The following is an 18948-nucleotide window of genomic DNA, read 5'->3' on the forward strand; positions in this document are numbered from 1 at the left end:
AGTGCCTTTACTTTGAATTATTGCTTTATGAGTTAACTCTTATGCAAGACTTAATTGATGCTTGTCTTGAAGTGCTATTCATGAAAAGTCTTTGCTTTATGATTCACTTGTTTACTCATGTCATATACATTGTTTTGATCGCTGCATTCACTACATATGCTTTACAAATAGTATGATCAAGATTATGATGGCATGTCACTCCAGAAATTATCTGTGTTATCGTTTTACCTGCTCGGGACGAGCAGAACTAAGCAGGGATCTGATACGTCTCCAACGTATCGATAATTTCTTATGTTCCATGCCACATTATTGATGTTATCTACATGTTTTATGCACACTTTATGTCATATTCGTGCATTTTACGGAACTAACCTATTAACAAGATGCCGAAGTGCCGATTCTTTGTTTCTGCTGTTTTTGGTTTCAGAAATCCTAGTAAGGAAATATTCTCGGAATTGGACGAAATCAACGCCCAGGGGCCTATTTTGCCACGAAGCTTCCAGAAGTCCGAAGACGAAACGAAGTGGGGCCACAGGGTGCCCAAACCCTAGGGCGGCGCGGCCCCCCCCCCCCTGGCCGCGCCGGCCTATGGTGTGGGGCCCCCGTGCCCCCTCCTGACTTGCCCTTCCGCCTACTTAAAGCCTCCGTGACGAAACCCCTAGTACCGAGAGCCACGATACGGAAAACCTTCCAGAGACGCCGCCAACGCCGATCCCATCTCGGGGGATCCAGGAGATCGCCTCCGGCACCCTGCCGGAGAGGGGAATCATCTCCCGGAGGACTCTACGCCGCCATGGTCGCCTCCGGTGTGATGTGTGAGTAGTCTACCCCTGGACTATGGGTCCATAGCAGTAGCTAGATGGTTGTCTTCTCCCCATTGTGCTTCATTGTCGGATCTTGTGAGCTGCCTAACATGATCAAGATCATCTATCTGTAATTCTATATGTTGCGTTTGTTGGGATCCGATGAATAGAGAATACTTGTTATGTTGATTATCAAAGTTATATCTATGTGTTGTTTATGATCTTGCATGCTCTCCGTTACTAGTACATGCTCTGGCCAAGTAGATGCTTGTGACTCCAAGAGGGAGTATCTATGCTCGATAGTGGGTTCATGCCTGCATTGACACAGGACGATGTGAGAAAGTTCTAAGGTTGTGTTGTCTTGTTGCCACTAGGGATAAAACATTGATGCTATGTCTAAGGATGTAGTTGTTGATTACATTACGCACCATACTTAATGCAATTGTCTGTTGCTTTGCAACTTAATACGGAGGGGTTAGGATGATAACTTTGAAGGTGGACTTTTTAGGCATAGATGCAGTTGGATGGCGGTCTATGTACTTTGTCGTAATGCCCAATTAAATCTCACTATACTCATCATGATATGTATGTGCATGGTCATGCCCTCTTTATTTATCAATTGCCCAACTGTAATTTGGTCACCCAACATGCTGTTTGTCTTATGGGAGAGACACCTCTAGTGAACTGTGGACCCCGGTCTAATTCTCTTTACTGAAATACAATCTCCGCAATCTTTGTTTCTTGTTTTCTGCAAACAATCATCTTCCACACAATATGGTTAATCCTTTGTTACAGCAAGCCGGTGAGATTGACAACCTCACTGTTTCGTTGGGACAAAGTACTTTGGTTGTGTTGTGCAGGTTCCACGTTGGCGCCGGAATCCCTGGTGTTGCGCCGCACTACATCCCGCCGCCATCAACCTTCAACGTGCTTCTTGGCTCCTCCTGGTTCGATAAACCTTGGTTTCTTTCTGAGGGAAAACTTGCTGCTGTGCGCATCATACCTTCCTCTTGGGGTTCCCAACGAACGTGTGAGTTACACGCCATCAATAGCACCATGAGAAATTTGAAAATTATCATGCACTAGGGTAAAAATTAAAATACAAAATAGCACTTCATGGTAATAATCTACTAACTGAATACATCCAACTTGCTAGTGCTAATTATAACTAAGATAGCCTTGCAGTTATTAACTTGCTAATGCTAATAATCTACTCACTCCAAAAAAATGTCCGGTTGTATCTAGAATATCAACCAACCACTACACATATATATCACTATACACAACAAAAAAAGGAGCGCTGAATTCATTCAAAGCTATACCAAAATCTGGATGAAATTAAGCGAAAAGGAATGTAGACTATTAACAAAACACTATACAGAATAATAGAAGAGAGAGCCCCAAAACTATGAACAAACAAACACTGGAGTGACTAACGCAGCCTTACAAATTATCTAAGCATCCTTGTCCAATGATACAAAAATCCGGATAAAGTTTTCTATATCTGTTTCATCTAATATGTAATTAAGTACAAAGTTGAACACGATGGTTGGGCATGTAGCATGCAGGAACAACAAATACACCATCAAAGAGTAAGAGAGCTACTCCCAAGGCATTAATTGGACATCAAAAAGATGGCTAACAAAATGGACATCGACATACAAAGCATGAATTGGAAATCAAACAGGGGCATCTACATGAACAACAACATACTGAACAAATGATGACTGAAAGGGGCATCCATATTAATAAGAGGGACAGGTAAATGAACAAGGCATCCATGTTATTTGCTAAGCAAAGCCTCTACAGTGGGGTTCTTCCCCTAGCTTCTTATGCTAATAAGAGCTAGGGACATGTAAATGAACAAACAATATCCAGGGAAAGTTAGCTGACTATATAACTTCTACATGCTAATACAATTGTGGCATCAAAATGAACAGAGAGATATAACAAAAAAGTGTAATCATGTAGTCCGATTAAAGTGGTGGGCACTAATATTTCCCTTCCAAACAGACCTAGGCACAACGCAGAGCATAATCACCTCAAAAATACACACCAAAAAACATCTCCATGTATTCATGTTAACCTCGCCCATATGAACTAAGAAACAAAACAACAATAGATCCGCGCAAAAACAACCCATATGCGGGTGAGGCGCGAAAGTAAGCAAGTAGTGGGACACTGGAGAAGGGGATCACTAATGAAGAAACGTACCAATGACGCCGGCGACGCAGACTCATATCCCTGGAACCTTCGCCATGCGGAAACACGACACCTCCACCTCCACGCACGACCATGCTTCGCACTGAAGAAGACGACCTCCCGACACCTCCCTCCGGCAACCTACACCAAATCAACCACGCGCTAGAGAAGACGCTCTCCGCCGTGCGTGTGGCTAACACCAACCCCCGACTCCCTCCGACAACCTCCACCGTCGGAGAAGAGGCTCTCCGCCGCACGAGTAGCCAGCACCAACCCCCGCACACCACCCCCTCCCCCAACCCGAATCCCTCCGATAACTCCCACCACCTCAACCTCCGTCGCCCAAGAACAGGCTCTCCGCCGCGCCCCCGCACACCACCCCCTCCCCCAACCTGAATCCCTCCTCTTCTCCAAGCTTCTCTCTGCGATTGATAGAATGGGGAAAGGGGATAGAGCGGAAAAGGAGATGCTGGCTAGTGACAAAAAGGCACGCACCCCGAAATTCAAACCAAGAAAAAACCGAAACTAAAACCCAGAAGAAAACCAGGGCTGAACCAAGGGAAAAACCGAATCAACCCAGCTGGAAAAAGTATAGGGAAGGGAGGAGCGGGCTTGCGCCAAGATTCGCGCACAGAAGAGAAAGAACGGCCAAAGATCTGACTTATGGCAAATAACAAAATCAGCTAAGCTGAAAATTAGGATTGGAATTTCCCCAAACGCTTAAAAAGCGACTGCCAGATCCAGACCGTTCGTCTAATGTAAGATTGTAATCTCACCGCACCCTGTTCCGGTCCTGCCGACGATGGCGAAACCCCCGCCGTCCGCGGCGGTGTCGGCCGCCGGCGGCCGCGGCCAAGCCCACCAACGGACCCGCTTCCTCCTGCTGCTCCTCGTCGCTGTGGCTGCCTCCGCCTCCACCGCGGGTTACCTCCTCCGCGGCGCCCCGCTCTCCCCATGCGGTGCCCAAGGGGATCCTGTCGCCATCGCCGCCGCCCACGCTGCCGGGGCCGCCGGGAGCCCCCTCGGGTTCATGAAGTCCAAGCTCGTGCTGCTTGTCTCCCACGAACTCTCCCTCTCCGGTAAGTAATCGCGGTGTGCTTCAGTTTTCCCTTCTGTGTTTGTTTGAGCAAATGCTGTGCCATGATACCATCCCGAGATTGGTACATGGATTTGCGTCCGCTGCGGTGCTTGAGTGCCTGGGGATACTGGGAATTTTGTATATTTCCATCTAACGAACACAGAAAATGAGCGATAGGATACTGAAATTTCTACTTGGATGGTTCAAAGCTAACTCAAGATCCATGGAAAACAACAGTTAACCAGTCATCACAGACTATAAGCGATTGTTGCTGAATGGTTCACTTTGGTCTAGCTGCTCATAAGTTGGAAGACAGATTTTGAGTCTTAGATGTATCACATTTCTCATCAGCACAGATGTATATCTATATTGTTGTGTTATTGCCACCATTTTGTGTATACCAATGTTATTGGAGATACTTCTGTTTTATGCAGGTGGGCCGTTATTACTGATGGAGTTGGCATTTCTTCTGCGGCAGGTTGGCTCCCAAGTCGTGTGGGTAACAAACCAGCGACCTGAAGGGACAAATGATGCTTCATATAGCTTGGAGCATAAGATGTTGAACCATGGAGTGCAGGTATGGTCCTCCTCCCACACCTTTAGTTTTTTGAAAATTCTTCTTCCTGTCACAAATTCCGGATGTTTTGTAGTACCTATTAACAATATCCAGGGAGCATTATCACAATGTATTTGTATATATATAAATGGTTAACATGTGAACATACTTATTGCGGCAAATTTACATGTAATTGTTTTGTAGAAATTTACGTGCATTATATTCTATAGGACCAATAAAAGTTTGATATCATATCACTGCCCAAATATGAAAAAGTTCGCATGTGCCCGTTCCACTGTCACAAGTTCATATTCCATCTTGTTTGGCATGATAGTAGTAAATTTCTATGTCAATTTGCCCTGGAATTATTTCTTGTTCAAGCACCATCGCTGACATTGTTGAATAGAGCATGTCCAAAATAAGATCTGATGAAGTTCATGTTTCATCTTATTCGGTGTGATTACACTAAATTGCTCTTTTGAAGAGTCATGGAATAAGTCATAGTTAACGACACTGTTGAATAAATCATGTCCAATATTAGAACTTGATGCACTATAATTTGTAACAGTTTCCTTGTGCTATGGGTCTAATTTGTACTTTTAGAGGAAATCACATTGACTAGTTCGTCTGGTTGCTCCACAGATTTTACCTGCTAGAGGACAGGAGGCAATTGACACTGCTCTGAAGGCTGACATGGTTATCTTGAACACTGCTGTTGCTGGCAAGTGGCTTGATGCTGTCCTAAAAGATCACGTTCCTCAAGTTCTTCCGAAGATTTTGTGGTGGATCCATGAAATGCGAGGACATTACTTTAAGCTTGAATATGTGAAACATCTTCCATTGGTTGCTGGAGCCATGATCGACTCTCATACAACAGCTGAATATTGGAAGAACAGGACTCATGACCGTCTAAAGTATGTGCAAAACTAATACTCCCTCCGATCCATAATACTCACAACAAGTCTTATGGATGAGAGGGAGTAATATTTATGTCGTTCAATGCTTGCTTCTATGTGTATATGCATTGTGAATGGAATGCTCTCATTTGTGACTGACTTGCTTGCGTTATTTACCAGTCTAGTGGATATTTATCTCTCTGGCCCCTTAGTCCCCAATTATTAGCTATATGTTTTTCTCTTGCTGTATGCTTATGTATGTGCTCTTCACAAATGGAACATTTGTTGACCATAATCAGTATGCTTGTTGCATGGTTTTGACTTCCTAATCCCTACTTCACTATTATATACTTCTAACGATCTTCTGTATAAAGTATACAGATGCCACAAACTTATGTTGTTCACCTCGGGAACAGTCAAGAGTTAACAGAAGTTGCCGAAGATAATGTCGCAAGAAGAGTCTTACGTGAACATATACGCGAGTCCCTTGGAGTTAGGAGTGAAGATCTCCTATTTGCAATAATAAATAGTATGTTTTATTTGCCAAAGTTATACTTCCAAACTCTATATTTGTTGGGCCAACCATTTTGTTCGATCTCTGTCAGTTCTTTATGTTCTTATATTTTTGCTCTCCTTACTATATATCCTGTAATCCAGGTGTCTCACGAGGAAAAGGACAAGACTTATTTCTTCAAGCATTTTATCAGAGTCTGCAACTCATCCAACATCAGAAGTTAAAAGTGCCCAGAATGCACGCTGTAGTCGTGGGAAGTGATATGAATGCTCAGACGAAGTTTGAGTCACAATTACGTGAATTTGTGGCGAAGAATGGGATCCAAGACCGTGTTCACTTTGTAAACAAGACCCTGGCAGTGGCACCTTATTTGTCCGCAATTGATGTGCTTGTCCAGAACTCTCAGGTGAGTCATTGTGCCATTTACTTATAATCTTTTCTTGTTTTCCCGTTTCACTGATATGTTACAGTGGAACTGTATGGTTCATGTATATTCACATCGTTATTTGCATTTTCCACTTGGGCAGAGCACTAAAAGTCTAAAACACTTCTTATCAGTATTTGCTTTTTATGTGGGAACAACAGTACTCTTATAGGTCGAGTCCATGCCGGAAACTAAAAATGGTGTCCGACCTACATGTAGCCCATTATTTTAAAAAAATTCAAAATTCATATATCAAGGATTCAACAAAAATTGAAACAATCCTAGATGTAGGCAATGATGTATACTACAAACGTGCAAAATATAAATATGAACTGCTTTGTATTGTAGGCTACACAAAAATAACAAAAGTGTGGATATGAGTTTACTGAATAGTGTGCATTTCAAAATTATAAAATTTGTCAGATTTTGTCATTTTTGCGTAGCCTAGAATATAAAGAATTTCAATTGTAGGATACATCATTGACTACAGCCAAACTTATTTTAAAAAACTTAGATATGTGATTTTTGATTTTTTTAAATAAAGGGCTATATGTAGCTTGGCCTCCATTTGTCCAAAACCGAGTCGTGCATGCTACTTTTTGTGAGGGACAGGGGATAACTGAGAGGTTCTTTAATCTAGTCTGTCGACATTATTTGTGTGGATCATATTCCTTCAATTTGCGACAGGACTATGCAACCTATCTTTATTCTCACAGCATGCTTAAGTTACTTCACAAGATAAGTTGTGTTTTTTACATGGAGAATCTTCACTATCCTGGGTCCAGACACAGAATGTGAAGCAATAATATTGGTTTCCTTATGTAACAATATCATTTAGATGAACGTTCTCTTAATTTGTTTCTGTAAGTTTCTTCTGTCATAGCCTTGCCTGTAGGCATAGCTTACCATCCATCAGCTTTACGAGTCGAACCTATCAGTTAAATGCATGATGTACCTACAGATGTCTGGAATTGTTAGCCCATTTTGGTTATTCTGTACATGATTATCTGTAGGTACTGATCTATACATCTAGAAAATGGTTATTCATAAGACATGTTTATGTTAAACATTCCTAGTAATATTTTCTTTCCCTACTTAGGCACGTGGAGAATGCTTTGGAAGGATAACAATTGAAGCAATGGCGTTCAAGTTGCCAGTATTGGTAATATTCTCCTCTTTATCTTTTTGTGTACGTTTGCACATGTTAGATAAGCCATCGGTCGATCTATAAGTCAGTCAACCCTACTGCAATTGTTGATGGACATGGGTCAGTATTCCTTCTGAATCTGGAGTTATTGTTGACAATCATGAGGCCGGGGTTACTGCAGAAAATTAAGTTCATGCACCTAGGGTCCCCTCCATCCACTGTTTCTCAGCCTGCATTTTCTGTAGCATGCTTTGATGCTTTCATATCCCAATTCATTGACTCGGTTTAATGACGCTGCAATACATTCAGGGCACGGCTGCCGGAGGGACTACCGAAATAGTTTTGGATGGCTCAACTGGCCTTCTGCACCCTGCCGGGAAGGAGGGTGTCATGCCTCTCGCGAAGAACATCGTGAGGCTTGCAAGCAATGTTGAGCAGAGGGTCTCCATGGGGAACAGGGGCTATGCCAGGGTCAAGGAGAGGTTCATGGAGTATCATATGGCTGACCGTATCGCCAAGGTGTTGAAGGAAGTTCTACGGAGATCACAGCAGCATTCTCGTTCTTGAGCTTCTCCATAGCTGTATCCAGTGGCACATATATCTTGCGGTAGCATGTATTAGATCGAGATTCTAGCAAGGCTGAACCCGAACTGGGGGTCAACTGTAGATCACTGCTCCCTGTGCTACTCTTATCTGTTGCTATGCGTAGCTGTTGTTGGTTTCTCTTTCCTTTCTGTTGGCTTACCTGGTAGCAGTAGTATATAGGGTCAGCACCATGAAAATCTACATGTAAATGGTACTGTGGCAGGAAAGACAACTCTCTGATTTTTTTTACGAGCTTACTTATAACGAAAATGGAGTCCATGCGTTTGGAAGCACAAGAGCTGATATTATACTTTGTATACGGCTAGGAATTCTCCACGACAATCAGAACTCAGAAGGCAATTAGTGGAGCTGATTCTGCACGCCCATAAAATCAAGTTGCTACGTTACATGCATCTATTGTTTGAACAAGTCTTGCCTTGAAAAAAAAATGCTACTACATCATGATCTCCACAGAAGTGAGAAATTTTCCGTTAATTCTCGCTGCGTCGCCTTCCTGATTCGTTGCGACGTCACTCGGCGGCGATTTTGGCCGATGGCCTCTTCTTCCCGAGCTTGTGCCGGACCATCCTGACGATCCGCAAGAACCAGTAGGCGCTCACCAGCAGCAAGCTCGTGGCCATCGCCTTTCAAGTTGGAGAAGAAGCGGGAATTAGAAGATGCAGAAACGTACGTATGGTAGGTTGGGGTCTAACTGGAGGTTTAGCAGTCCTTGAAGTTACCTTGATGAGGATGGGGTTGTCGGCCGTCACGGTGCGGTAGGTGACGTACGTCCCACAGACCATTCGTGCCACCGAGAAGGTCGCCGCGAACAGAATCTAAGTACACATGGCATGGAGAAATTCAGATATACTCCATGACAGAAAGAGACATAATTAACCGGCAGCGTCGCGACCGGAACGTACATCGACGAGGAGGTTGAGGTCGGTGTCCTTGATGCCGAGCTCCTTGAGCATCTCCCTGAGGTGGAGCAGCGGCGCGGTGATCTCCGTGACGATCAGGCACGCCACCAGCTCCGTCCCACTCTGCACACGATTCATCCATTGGCAAGTCAGGTAAGCTTTGCTAAGAGAAGAAGACAAGTAAAATATAGAAGTTTGTTCAAAAAAAAAAGAAGTAAAATATAGAAGGTACCCTCTGGTAGGCGAGGCCGGCGCCGAGGCCGACGATGCTGATGAGATGGTGCAGGGCGTTGTCCAGCCGCGCGTCGCCGCTCAGGTGGCAGCACGCAGCGTCGTAGATCATGTACGACAGCGTCACCGCCAGCGCCCTCATCTGACATATCACAATTGTGTTACTTGCTCTGTATTTTCTTTGTGTAAGACTTAGTAGGAATACACTCGTTTCAAAAAAAAAAAAAAAAAGACTTAGTAGGAATACATGTTTAAATGTGAATCCAGAGGTGGCATCAAGAGAGTCAGTATCTGGATTGCAAGTTTGTAACTGTTGCTCCCTACTCTACGTTTTTGCATATTCATTCAGACGTTTTTAAAACTAGTACTGAACTGTTTCTCTTAGAGCATGTCAAAGAGAGAGGGTGCGGCCCCATGTATTTTTAGAACTTTTTATCCCTAAGTTGCTACAAAATGTGAGAAATTTAACAGCATTTAGTAATACTTTCCCAGTTCTGCAAGATGAGCCCACCCATCAGGTCTACCTGAACTGAAAATTTGGGATTGCGAATTTTTGCGATGGCTACAAACCAGCATGCAGGGGATAAATTACCAACGACTGCGGCACCACATCACACCGAGCAGTAAACCACCAAGGTTTAGGATCGGACTAAGCAGGACAAAAAGCCCCATTGTCGTAAGTTTCTACTTTTTTTTTTTTTGAGGGTATAAGCTTCTACTTCTAACATGCTAGTCCATGTCGACCTGACAATTGGGCCCATGTTGGTGGAATGGATATAATTACTAGTACTAATATGGTAATAGTTTCCATTTTGTAGCAACTTAGGATAAAAAAGTGACAGTAATTGTTAAATGAGGTAATCTGTATCAGAAATGGATAATTCGTGTGTGATAAGCTCGCGGAACTAATATGGTAATTTGTATCAGAAATTGTTAAAAGTGTCCAAAACTTTGGAAAGTTTTACACACGTACGTGTCCGTATACTATATGCACACTCAAACTTTCCGGAAAATTCACATTTTTTATGGTGTAAAAAATCAAATTTAGTGCTACAATAATCATTTTTGTAGAGCAGTGAATATTTCTTTCAACCAACATTTTTAGTACACGAACATCTATGATATGACAAACACATTTAAAAAAAGTTTAAAATGACTTTACTGTTCAATCCAAAAGGCATATGTCCTGAGAGTGTAGAAACGTTGTCACCGACACAAATGCACAACTTGGAGGTAAAAGTGAAATCAACTTTTTTTTGATGCCTGGTAGTGGGTAGGGTTCAAAGGATGTACTAGTCCTGCACTCCTGCTAGATCTGAAATAGAGATGATGATAGCATAACTCTTTCCGAGACGTAAATGCACACACCACTATCTTGTGCAAGGGAGTACCATTTCCGAAGGAGACAGTGTTTCAAGCTGGAAGGCCGATTAAAATGAAAAGACACTTCCGACGGTAAGGACTGCAACTTAAGTTAGTTTTGTTTCTCTGTCGCCATTGATAAGCAAGTAACTTATCTATAGTCCGGATATATATAGAAAGTCTCTATGCCGTACGTCAATGGTTCGTGCTGTTGCTTGAAACATGGAAGTTTATTTCCTCTGAATTTAGACTAGCAGAACATGGCCGTATTAACTTAATATACAACATACATACACTGTCTGCCAGACGAACATTGACTTAATCATACCACGAACGCTCGCTCGATCTTGCGTGGGTTGGATTCAGTCAATTCAAGTTAAGTAACAATCAGCCAGTAGGAAGGCTCGCTCGTGCGTGGGTTGGGTTGGGGTGCGTACCTGGCTGGGCGAGGATGGGGATGCGACCGGGGAGACGGGCGAGGCCCAGTCGTGCACGGAGAGGCAGCCGAGGCCGACGCCGGCGACGGCGTGCATTGTGGAGACGGCCCGGTTGCAGAAGTCGTAGGAGCGCTTGGGGAGCAGCGCCCGCAGCAGCAGGAACGCCGTGGACCAGAAGGCCACCCCGGACGCCACCCAGCTCGCCACCGGCACGCCGTGCTCCTCCGTCATTGTATATCCCCGGCACCGGCAGTCGAACGCGCGACCACTCCAAGATGGGCAGGAAGATGTATGGTGGCGCACGCAGAAATGGAGGGGAAGAAGTATGTATCAGGGAGATGTATGGTGGCTAGGTGCAGAGGCTGTGGGACGGTGGGAGGCAGGCAGCGGGGAAGAGAGCAGGCAGCGTGGGTGCCCCATCAGGCATCACCATGTGCAGCAGAGCAGTGCGCAGAATATTGGTGTGCCGCTTCATTGTAGGAGATTTGATGGGGATTGGTTGGGGCATCAATGCTGCAGTATACTAAATCCGCCAGTAGGGTAGGGAGTACTCTTGCATTCTCCATTTTTTTTCCCAAGCTCGCCGTGAAGACCAATTACAGCTAGGGAAGGAGTCGATCGGTACACTTGTCCGCTTGTGGTCGCCGGCTGGCTGGCCGCCGCCATGCCATGGGAAGACGGCTACAGCCTACAGCGACAGGTAAAGAGTACATCCAATTATTGTGCCGTTCGTCTCGTAACTAATCCAGCAAATTCAGTTTGGTATCGACATCACACCGGTTTTATTACTACTACTAGCAAGCCAACTGCAGTATATTCCCGGTTGTTGCTGAAGCTGCCGTCGGGCGACGGTGACCACTCACCACCTAGCTGCAGTTGCAAAATTGTGAAAGGCTCCACGAGCGTCTCATTCATCTGCCAGTCATGGCGCCCTCTGACGCCGTCTCTGGCTCACTGCAGCCTGCAGGCGCCCGACGTCTCCACGCCACGGTCCACGGGAGGCGCCAAGGCGGCAGGCCAATCCATGAAACAAAAATGTTGAGGAAGAAATGTGTTGTAAGGAGTCCTTGAGTGTAAATGTAAAATTAGTTAGAGGATGGAAATGTAAAATTATATGTAAATATTAAAGGGAACAAAGAGGAGAAGAACAGAGATGGTTTGGCTCCTTTCTAGAGTAGTCCTGTACAATACTGATGTCCAGGAAATGGAACTAGATGCTTGTGAGTGATTTTAGGATCTTTTTCTCAATATAATCGTGGATTTCATCATGGTATCAGAGCAGGCCGATCTGGAGTGACTTTCTGTGCGAATTTTGGTCCGCATCGTACTGTGCATCGCCAAGTAGCGCTGCCTTTGTGCTGCGCCGTCGTCGCCGTCGACCCCGTCCACCTTTGTGCTGCGCCATCATCGCCGCCGTGCAGGTCTGAAGCTGTTCCCCCGCTTCACGGTCATGGAGCAGAACAGAGGAAGTGGGAGATTCTCAATCCTAGGTACGAATCTGCCTAAGTCTGAAAGTGTTGCGGTTGATTGAGTCCTTTTTGGTCTGTTGTGAATTGGGAGAGGAACCGGGACTACTTTGGTTGCTGAATATTGTGTGAAGCTACTGTAGTTTGTTCAGCCGAATTATGGGAGAACCCAACAAAGATTCTAGTGTGGAGAAACTCTGTGAAAGTATGCAGAGAATGTGATGTAGCCCGACCTACAGTCTTCGCTTCATCATGTGCGTCAACGTCAAGAACCACACTAAAGGCCGAGGTCACGGAGGCATGGAAGAGAAGAAGGAAGAAGAGCGTCCGAGATCGCCTAGGAGAGAAGACGTCTGCCACAAGTCAAGTCGGGCCAAGGCCCATGTACCCCTTTGTTTCCCTAAACTACCCCTCCTTAGTGGCTCCCTATATATAGGCTCCCACCTCCCCCTTCATTAGGTAAGAGTTGATGAACTAGAATTTGGCTCATGCCTCCACCATCCCTTTGGGATTAGGGTAACCCCCTCCTTAGATTACCAAAATCTATTGTACAAGACACTCCTTATATGATTAGTCTCTCACACTTGTGATTCTACCACGGTCTCTCACTCGTGTGATTCCACCGATCGTATACCGATCTTCCTCTCGGGGATTCTACCGCGTATCTCTCCCTTGAGAGATTCTATCGGGATAGTGGTTCGGGCTATCGGGAGTAAACCGGAATTGTATCGGGTTGGTGTGTGTTTGCGTGTGTTCATCGTGTTCATCGCCGTGTTCTTCGTGTTCTTCCTCTCCCCCGCCTTTCCCTCGGTCAATTCGTGAGATCGGGCAACCCACGTGGCCTTAGGCCGCATCATATGGTATCAGAGCAAATGATGCCACGAATTTGACCACAAATCTCTGCAATTTTTGCCAAAAAAAAATTTCCCCAAAAATTGCCCCAAAAAATAGCTCAAAAATTGATCTCCGAATTTGTTGCCTTTTTTGTGGTTTTGATCCACAGATCTGTTGTCTTTGGTGTTGATCTACACTCCCTTAAAATTTCTAGCCCCAATTCCTCATATTTCAGTGTGAATCGACAAATTTCCGAGGCTATTTCCGCTCTTCGCGAGGACGAACAGCCTGCGCGCAGCACCTCCTCCCTGCCGCACGATTCCCTGCATCCCGCGCGCACGCTGCACTCGCCCAGCATCGGCCCCAGCCGCGCCAAGCCTCCGCTCTGCCCGCCAGGGCCTTGCTCGACCCCGAGCTCCACCATCCCTGCAGCGGCATCCGCCCAGCTGCTGCTACACATCCACCAGCACCCTCCTGCGCCTCCCGCTCGCTACCTTGCCGCGCCGCCCACCCAATCGACCGCCGCGCCCGCATAGCAGCACCACAGCTCCCGCCCTCGCTCAACTACCAGGCCACCTGCCTGCTGCTGCTCGCCGCCAGGGCCTCGCCGCACCCCCGTCGCTCGCTTGCCTCGCTTGCGCCCCCGCAACAGCACGACAGCCTCCAGCGCCACGATCTTCCGCAGGCCCCGCACTGCAGCTCCAATTCCCACGCGCGGCACAATCCGATCGAGCGCCCCTGGCCTCTTGTTCCCGCCGCGCGCACCTACTCAGGCCACCCGCATCGTGCGCACCATCCACGTCCGGCACCCTGCACGCCCTGCCCACCAGCTCCAGTCACCCGCCCAGACCCGGCACGCCGCGCGCCTTGCCCAGCACCCTGCTACCGCACGCCGCCGCAAGAAATTCGCCTTGGCTCCCCTGGCCGCTCGATTCGCTCCTCACCTTGCTCCTCACACGCAGCAACACACCCAACCGGAGGCAAACCGGAAAAATTTCTCGAAACCGGATCCCAGATCGGGCGGCAACCGGACCGGACCCAAACCGGGCGGCACACCGGACGGTCCGGTCCAGGATCCGGTCCAACCGGCCCCACGATCGGATTTCACAGTTTTGATCTAACTTTCGCACCATTTTGACTCCTCTTTTTGCTCCAAATTTTGACAACTTTCCGGAGCCCGTTTGACTCCAAATTTTAACAGCATCCCCCAAATACTCCACATAGTCTACCCTCAATTTTTGATGATTTTTGGAACCCAACTTTTGACGGCTCGTTTTGACCCAACTTTTCGGGCATTGACTTAATTTGCTCGGTTTCCGTTTTGGAGTGCAAGGATTGTCTACCAAGCGTCCGCGTCTACATCAACACCGCGGCGACACCTTCGGCACCCCGGATTCCGGCGCAACTTCGACACCGCCATCGTCGACACCATCGCAAGTTCGTGTGCTTGACACCGTCTAACCTTTTCACTAGGTATAACTTGCCCCTTACCCCTTGTAGCCCCGTTTCTTTCTTTGTGTACATATCCCATTGAGAGTGGCTTTCCGAGCGTTGCGAAGCATTGCACGAGTGTCACGACCGTGAGAGGGTGTGTGTGCGTTGTGTTGAGCGAAGCTCCGAAGCAAGCTCGGTGAGAAAGATACACAAAAGAAGAAAAGTGATATACATATACATAGAAAAAAAAGCTTCTAAGCATAGAAAAAAAAGAGAAAAAAATAGAAAAGAGTGTGTGTCCACCGATACCGAGAAGTGCAAAGCTTGTGAGCACTAAGAGAGAAAAGAGAAGAGTGGCATTTGTGCAAATCTTGTTGCTTCCCTCTTATGCAACCGAGCTACCGTCTCTCTTGTGTTGGCGTGACACCGAGTATATAGTCTTCGTTATGACTATCTTTGTCACTTGCTCACTTCCTTGGTCGCGCTAACTCCATTGTTCTTCGTTGTGTGCGTTTCCGTGTTTCCTTGACATAGATCACCACTCTTGACATTTGACTTTGGATCTTACCCACATTTGACAATAGACTTTTCCGTTGATCTTTTTCGTTTGCTATCCACCCCTTACCCACCACATATAGTGTTTCTTAGCCTTTTGCGTGTGCTTTGAGTGTGTGTGTGTGAGTAACCCCGATACATTTTGGCTTTGCTCTTGACTTGAACCATTTTTCCGATACTTTCTTGAAAGGTGGGATACTTGTGTAGATTTCCTTCCACCACATACACATACACCTTACCTAGTGAGAGATATACAAGATGACCCCACAAGAGCAAGCCGAGATGAGAGCATACTTCGCCGAGCTAGATGCTCGAGAGGCCAAAATGACCCTCCAAGACAAAGCCGAGTGCAAATCCTACTTCAAACACCTTGAGAGCAAGAGTGATACACACCATGAGTCGAGTGACGATGTTTCGATTTCTAACAACTTAACCTCTACTCCGCTTGTGTTGTCTTCCTCTTTGCTAGGTTGCTCGGACATCGACGACGCCATTGCCATGGAGATGAGGGACTCCACTATATGTGAGATGAGCGACTCCACTATATGTGAGATGAGTGCATCCACTATATGTGAGATTGAGAGCCACCACTTGGAGGGCATGAGTGATACACCGAATGAGATGAGAGTGGTAGTTGATAGGTCATGTGAGGCCATTTCGAATTCTAACAACTTACCCTCTACCTCTAGTGTGTTTCCTTGTGTCTTATTAGGTCCCATGGATGACGAGACGACGATCATGGAGAAGATGTACATGGTGCATGAAGATGATGCTATCTCACCATGCTTGATTGAAGATGAACATGGAGGCCACATCAAGCCTACCTCTTCCACAACACCTACCTCATATGAGCGGAACTACAAAGGTACATATATGGGTGTTGATGATGCCATGATCCCACTAGTGGACATGAAGATTGATGAGTGCATGCATGATCTTGATGATACAAATGCTATGTCATATGCTTCTTTCATTTTCCCATGTGATGCTTTGCTTGATACCAACATTGTTGATCATGTGGACTTGATTGCTTGTGATAACATGACCATGCCATGCTATGAGTGTTTCGATTTCTATCCTATTGCTTGCAATATGTCGAACAATTTCTCTTTCCCATGTATTGCTTGCAATGTTGATAATGATGCTTGTGTTGTGACAACCTTGCCGAACAATTGCTCTTTCCCTAGGTTTGTCGACAACAATGATCAAATCTTGAACATGTTTTGTGCTACATGCTTGCAATATTCTCCCATTAATGCAACCAAAATGATGAACAATTTCTCTTTCCAATGCTTGGCTTGCAATAGTGTTAATATGCTTGTAAATGAGATTGCCCCCATAGCTCTCTCAAATTTTGGAGACTTTGCATATATCCATGTTGATCATGTTCCCATGTTTACTCCGCATATTCACCATATCTATTATGATGCTTGGCTTAACGCTAATGGTGATGTGCAAAAGAAATGGAACATCATGATGGATGATGTGTTCATATACCATGCACACACGTTCTTTGTTTTGCCTATGGTGTGTGTAGGTACCCAAAATCCAATGTCAACCTCGATTGAGCACGAGTTGAAAAAAAGAGCTCTTGAGAGCATGATACAAGTGAGCTCCAATGAGAGGTTTTGCCCGCACACTTCCACTACACAAGACCTCTCAATGAGAGCACACCGACACTTTGATAAGGTGAACTCCTTCTACTTGCGCCCTCTTCCTAAATCCATTGAACTTTGGCTACGCTTTGATTGCTCCTTTGCTTTTCTTGTGCTATTGATAGGGCTCGTGACAAGTGAAGGGACATTGAAACGTTGGTGTCATCTACCTCCTCTACACATTCACGAAGACTCATCGTCGAGGGCGACTCTTTTTCAAGTGGGGGGAGATGATGCAGCCCGACCTACGGTCTTCGCTTCATCATGTGCGTCAACGTCAAGAACCACACTCAAGGCCGAGGTCACGGAGGCATGGAAGAGAAGAAGGAAGAAGAGCGTCCGAGATCGCCTAGCACTACAAGAAAAGTTCTGATAGACAACGTCTCAAAATCGTCCGCTAAGGGGTATTTTTCGTCGCCTATGGGCCTAACCCGACGATATGGGTTCTGTTGTGGAAACTGCGTCAGGCAAAGTCCTACGATGATTTTTTCGGTCCGTCGCGCTTGGGCGCCCTTCCGCCACGGAAAATCGGACCGTTGCCCAAGTGTTTCCGGGAGCCCGTTGACTGCTGACGTCATGCAAACTGACACGTGGCAGACGCCGTTAACTGGCAGTTAACGGCGTTACCGGCTGAAACCCCGTGGTAGATGGTAGGCCCACACGAGGCCTGCAACGTCTTAAGCGGGCCGGCCGTGACATAGTTTGACCGGTCAACTATATAGCTGGGCTGGTCCATTAGTTACGTGGGCCGGGCCAAACCGCGAAGGTTGTCGCGACAAAACTTAAAAGGGCCGGCCCATTTACCATGTCGGCACCACCTTACAAGAATCGGGCCGGCCCAAGAAGCAAGTGGGCCAGGCCAAAACACGGTGGGTCCCACTTTCTGTTAAAGGGCCGGCCCATTTAGTGTGTGGGGTCCACCATATAGCAAGTGGGCGGGCCAAAAACACAGTGGGTCCCACTTTCCGGTTAAAGGGTCGACCCATTTAGTACGTGGGGTCCACCATATAGCAAGTGGGCGGCCCAACAAGATAGTGGGCCGGGCCAAAAACACAGTGGGTCCCACTTTCTGTTAAAGGGCCGGCCCATTTGGTGTGTGGGGTCCACCATATAGCAAGTGGGCCGGCCCAACAAGATAGTGGGCCGGGCCAAAAGCACAGGTGGGTCCCACCTTCCTGTTAAAAGGCCGGCCCATTTAGTATGTGGGGTCCACCATATAGCAAGTGGGCCGGCTCAACAAGATAGTGGGCCGGGCCAAAAACACAGATGGGTCCCACTTTCCAGTTAAAAGGCCGGCCCATTTAGTATGTGGGGTCCACCATATAGCAAGTGGGCCGGCCCAACAAGATAGTGGGCCGGGCCAAAAACACAGGTGGGTCCCACCTTCCTGTTAAAGGGCCGGCCCATTTACCATGTGGGACCACCATATAGCAAATAGGTGGCCCAACAAGATAGTGGGCCGGCCCAATAAGCATGTGGATCCCACTATCGTGTAACCGGCCGGCCTACTAAAGAAGTGGGTGGCCCAAAATGAAAGTGGGTCCCACACTCATCGTAAGTGGGCCGGCCCAATCTGTTGTAGTGCCCTACTTGTTTGACTAGTCAACTTGCATTACATTTCATGAGCCTAAAATCTGATATCAATGATACACACAATTACATACACAAATAAAACAGGTAGGAAAATTACAAGGCAATTAATGTGCCCAAACAAAAAAATTACATAGAATCATTGAGGACTTCTATTAGCATCATCAATAACACATTGACATTTGGCAATCGCCTTGATTGAATCTTGTGTACTCTTTGTCAACATATCACTCTGAGATCTTAAAGCGGCAATACCATG

At 46.3% G+C, this 18948-nt stretch overlaps 2 protein-coding genes and 1 long non-coding RNA gene across 3 annotated transcripts; 2 read left to right on the forward strand and 1 right to left on the reverse strand.

Annotated features, from left to right (window-relative positions):
- The first annotated feature begins 3744 nt into the window (after nt 1-3744).
- On the forward strand, nt 3745-8475 carry LOC127342400 (uncharacterized). Its single transcript, XM_051368348.2, has 7 exons — nt 3745-4084; nt 4518-4660; nt 5282-5553; nt 5910-6064; nt 6193-6455; nt 7573-7635; nt 7930-8475. Exons 1-7 carry the CDS (start codon nt 3808-3810, stop codon nt 8185-8187), a joined length of 1431 nt encoding a protein of 476 aa, XP_051224308.1. The 5' UTR covers nt 3745-3807; the 3' UTR covers nt 8188-8475.
- A 13-nt stretch (nt 8476-8488) lies between these two features.
- LOC127342401 (uncharacterized) lies at nt 8489-11555 on the reverse strand. Its single transcript, XM_051368350.2, has 5 exons — nt 11156-11555; nt 9358-9498; nt 9129-9248; nt 8946-9041; nt 8489-8849 (listed from the first exon to the last, which is right to left on the reverse strand). The coding sequence occupies exons 1-5, from the start codon at nt 11384-11386 to the stop codon at nt 8736-8738; spliced, it is 702 nt and encodes a 233-aa protein (XP_051224310.1). The 5' UTR covers nt 11387-11555; the 3' UTR covers nt 8489-8735.
- A 145-nt stretch (nt 11556-11700) lies between these two features.
- LOC127342402 (uncharacterized) lies at nt 11701-12423 on the forward strand. The gene is made up of 2 exons (XR_007876605.2): nt 11701-11855; nt 11954-12423. It is a non-coding gene; the product is annotated as an uncharacterized lncRNA (long non-coding RNA).
- Nucleotides 12424-18948: the final 6525 nt, after the last annotated feature.

Source organism: Lolium perenne, chromosome 3 (assembly GCF_019359855.2).
Source record: "Lolium perenne isolate Kyuss_39 chromosome 3, Kyuss_2.0, whole genome shotgun sequence".
NCBI lineage: Eukaryota > Viridiplantae > Streptophyta > Magnoliopsida > Poales > Poaceae > Lolium > Lolium perenne.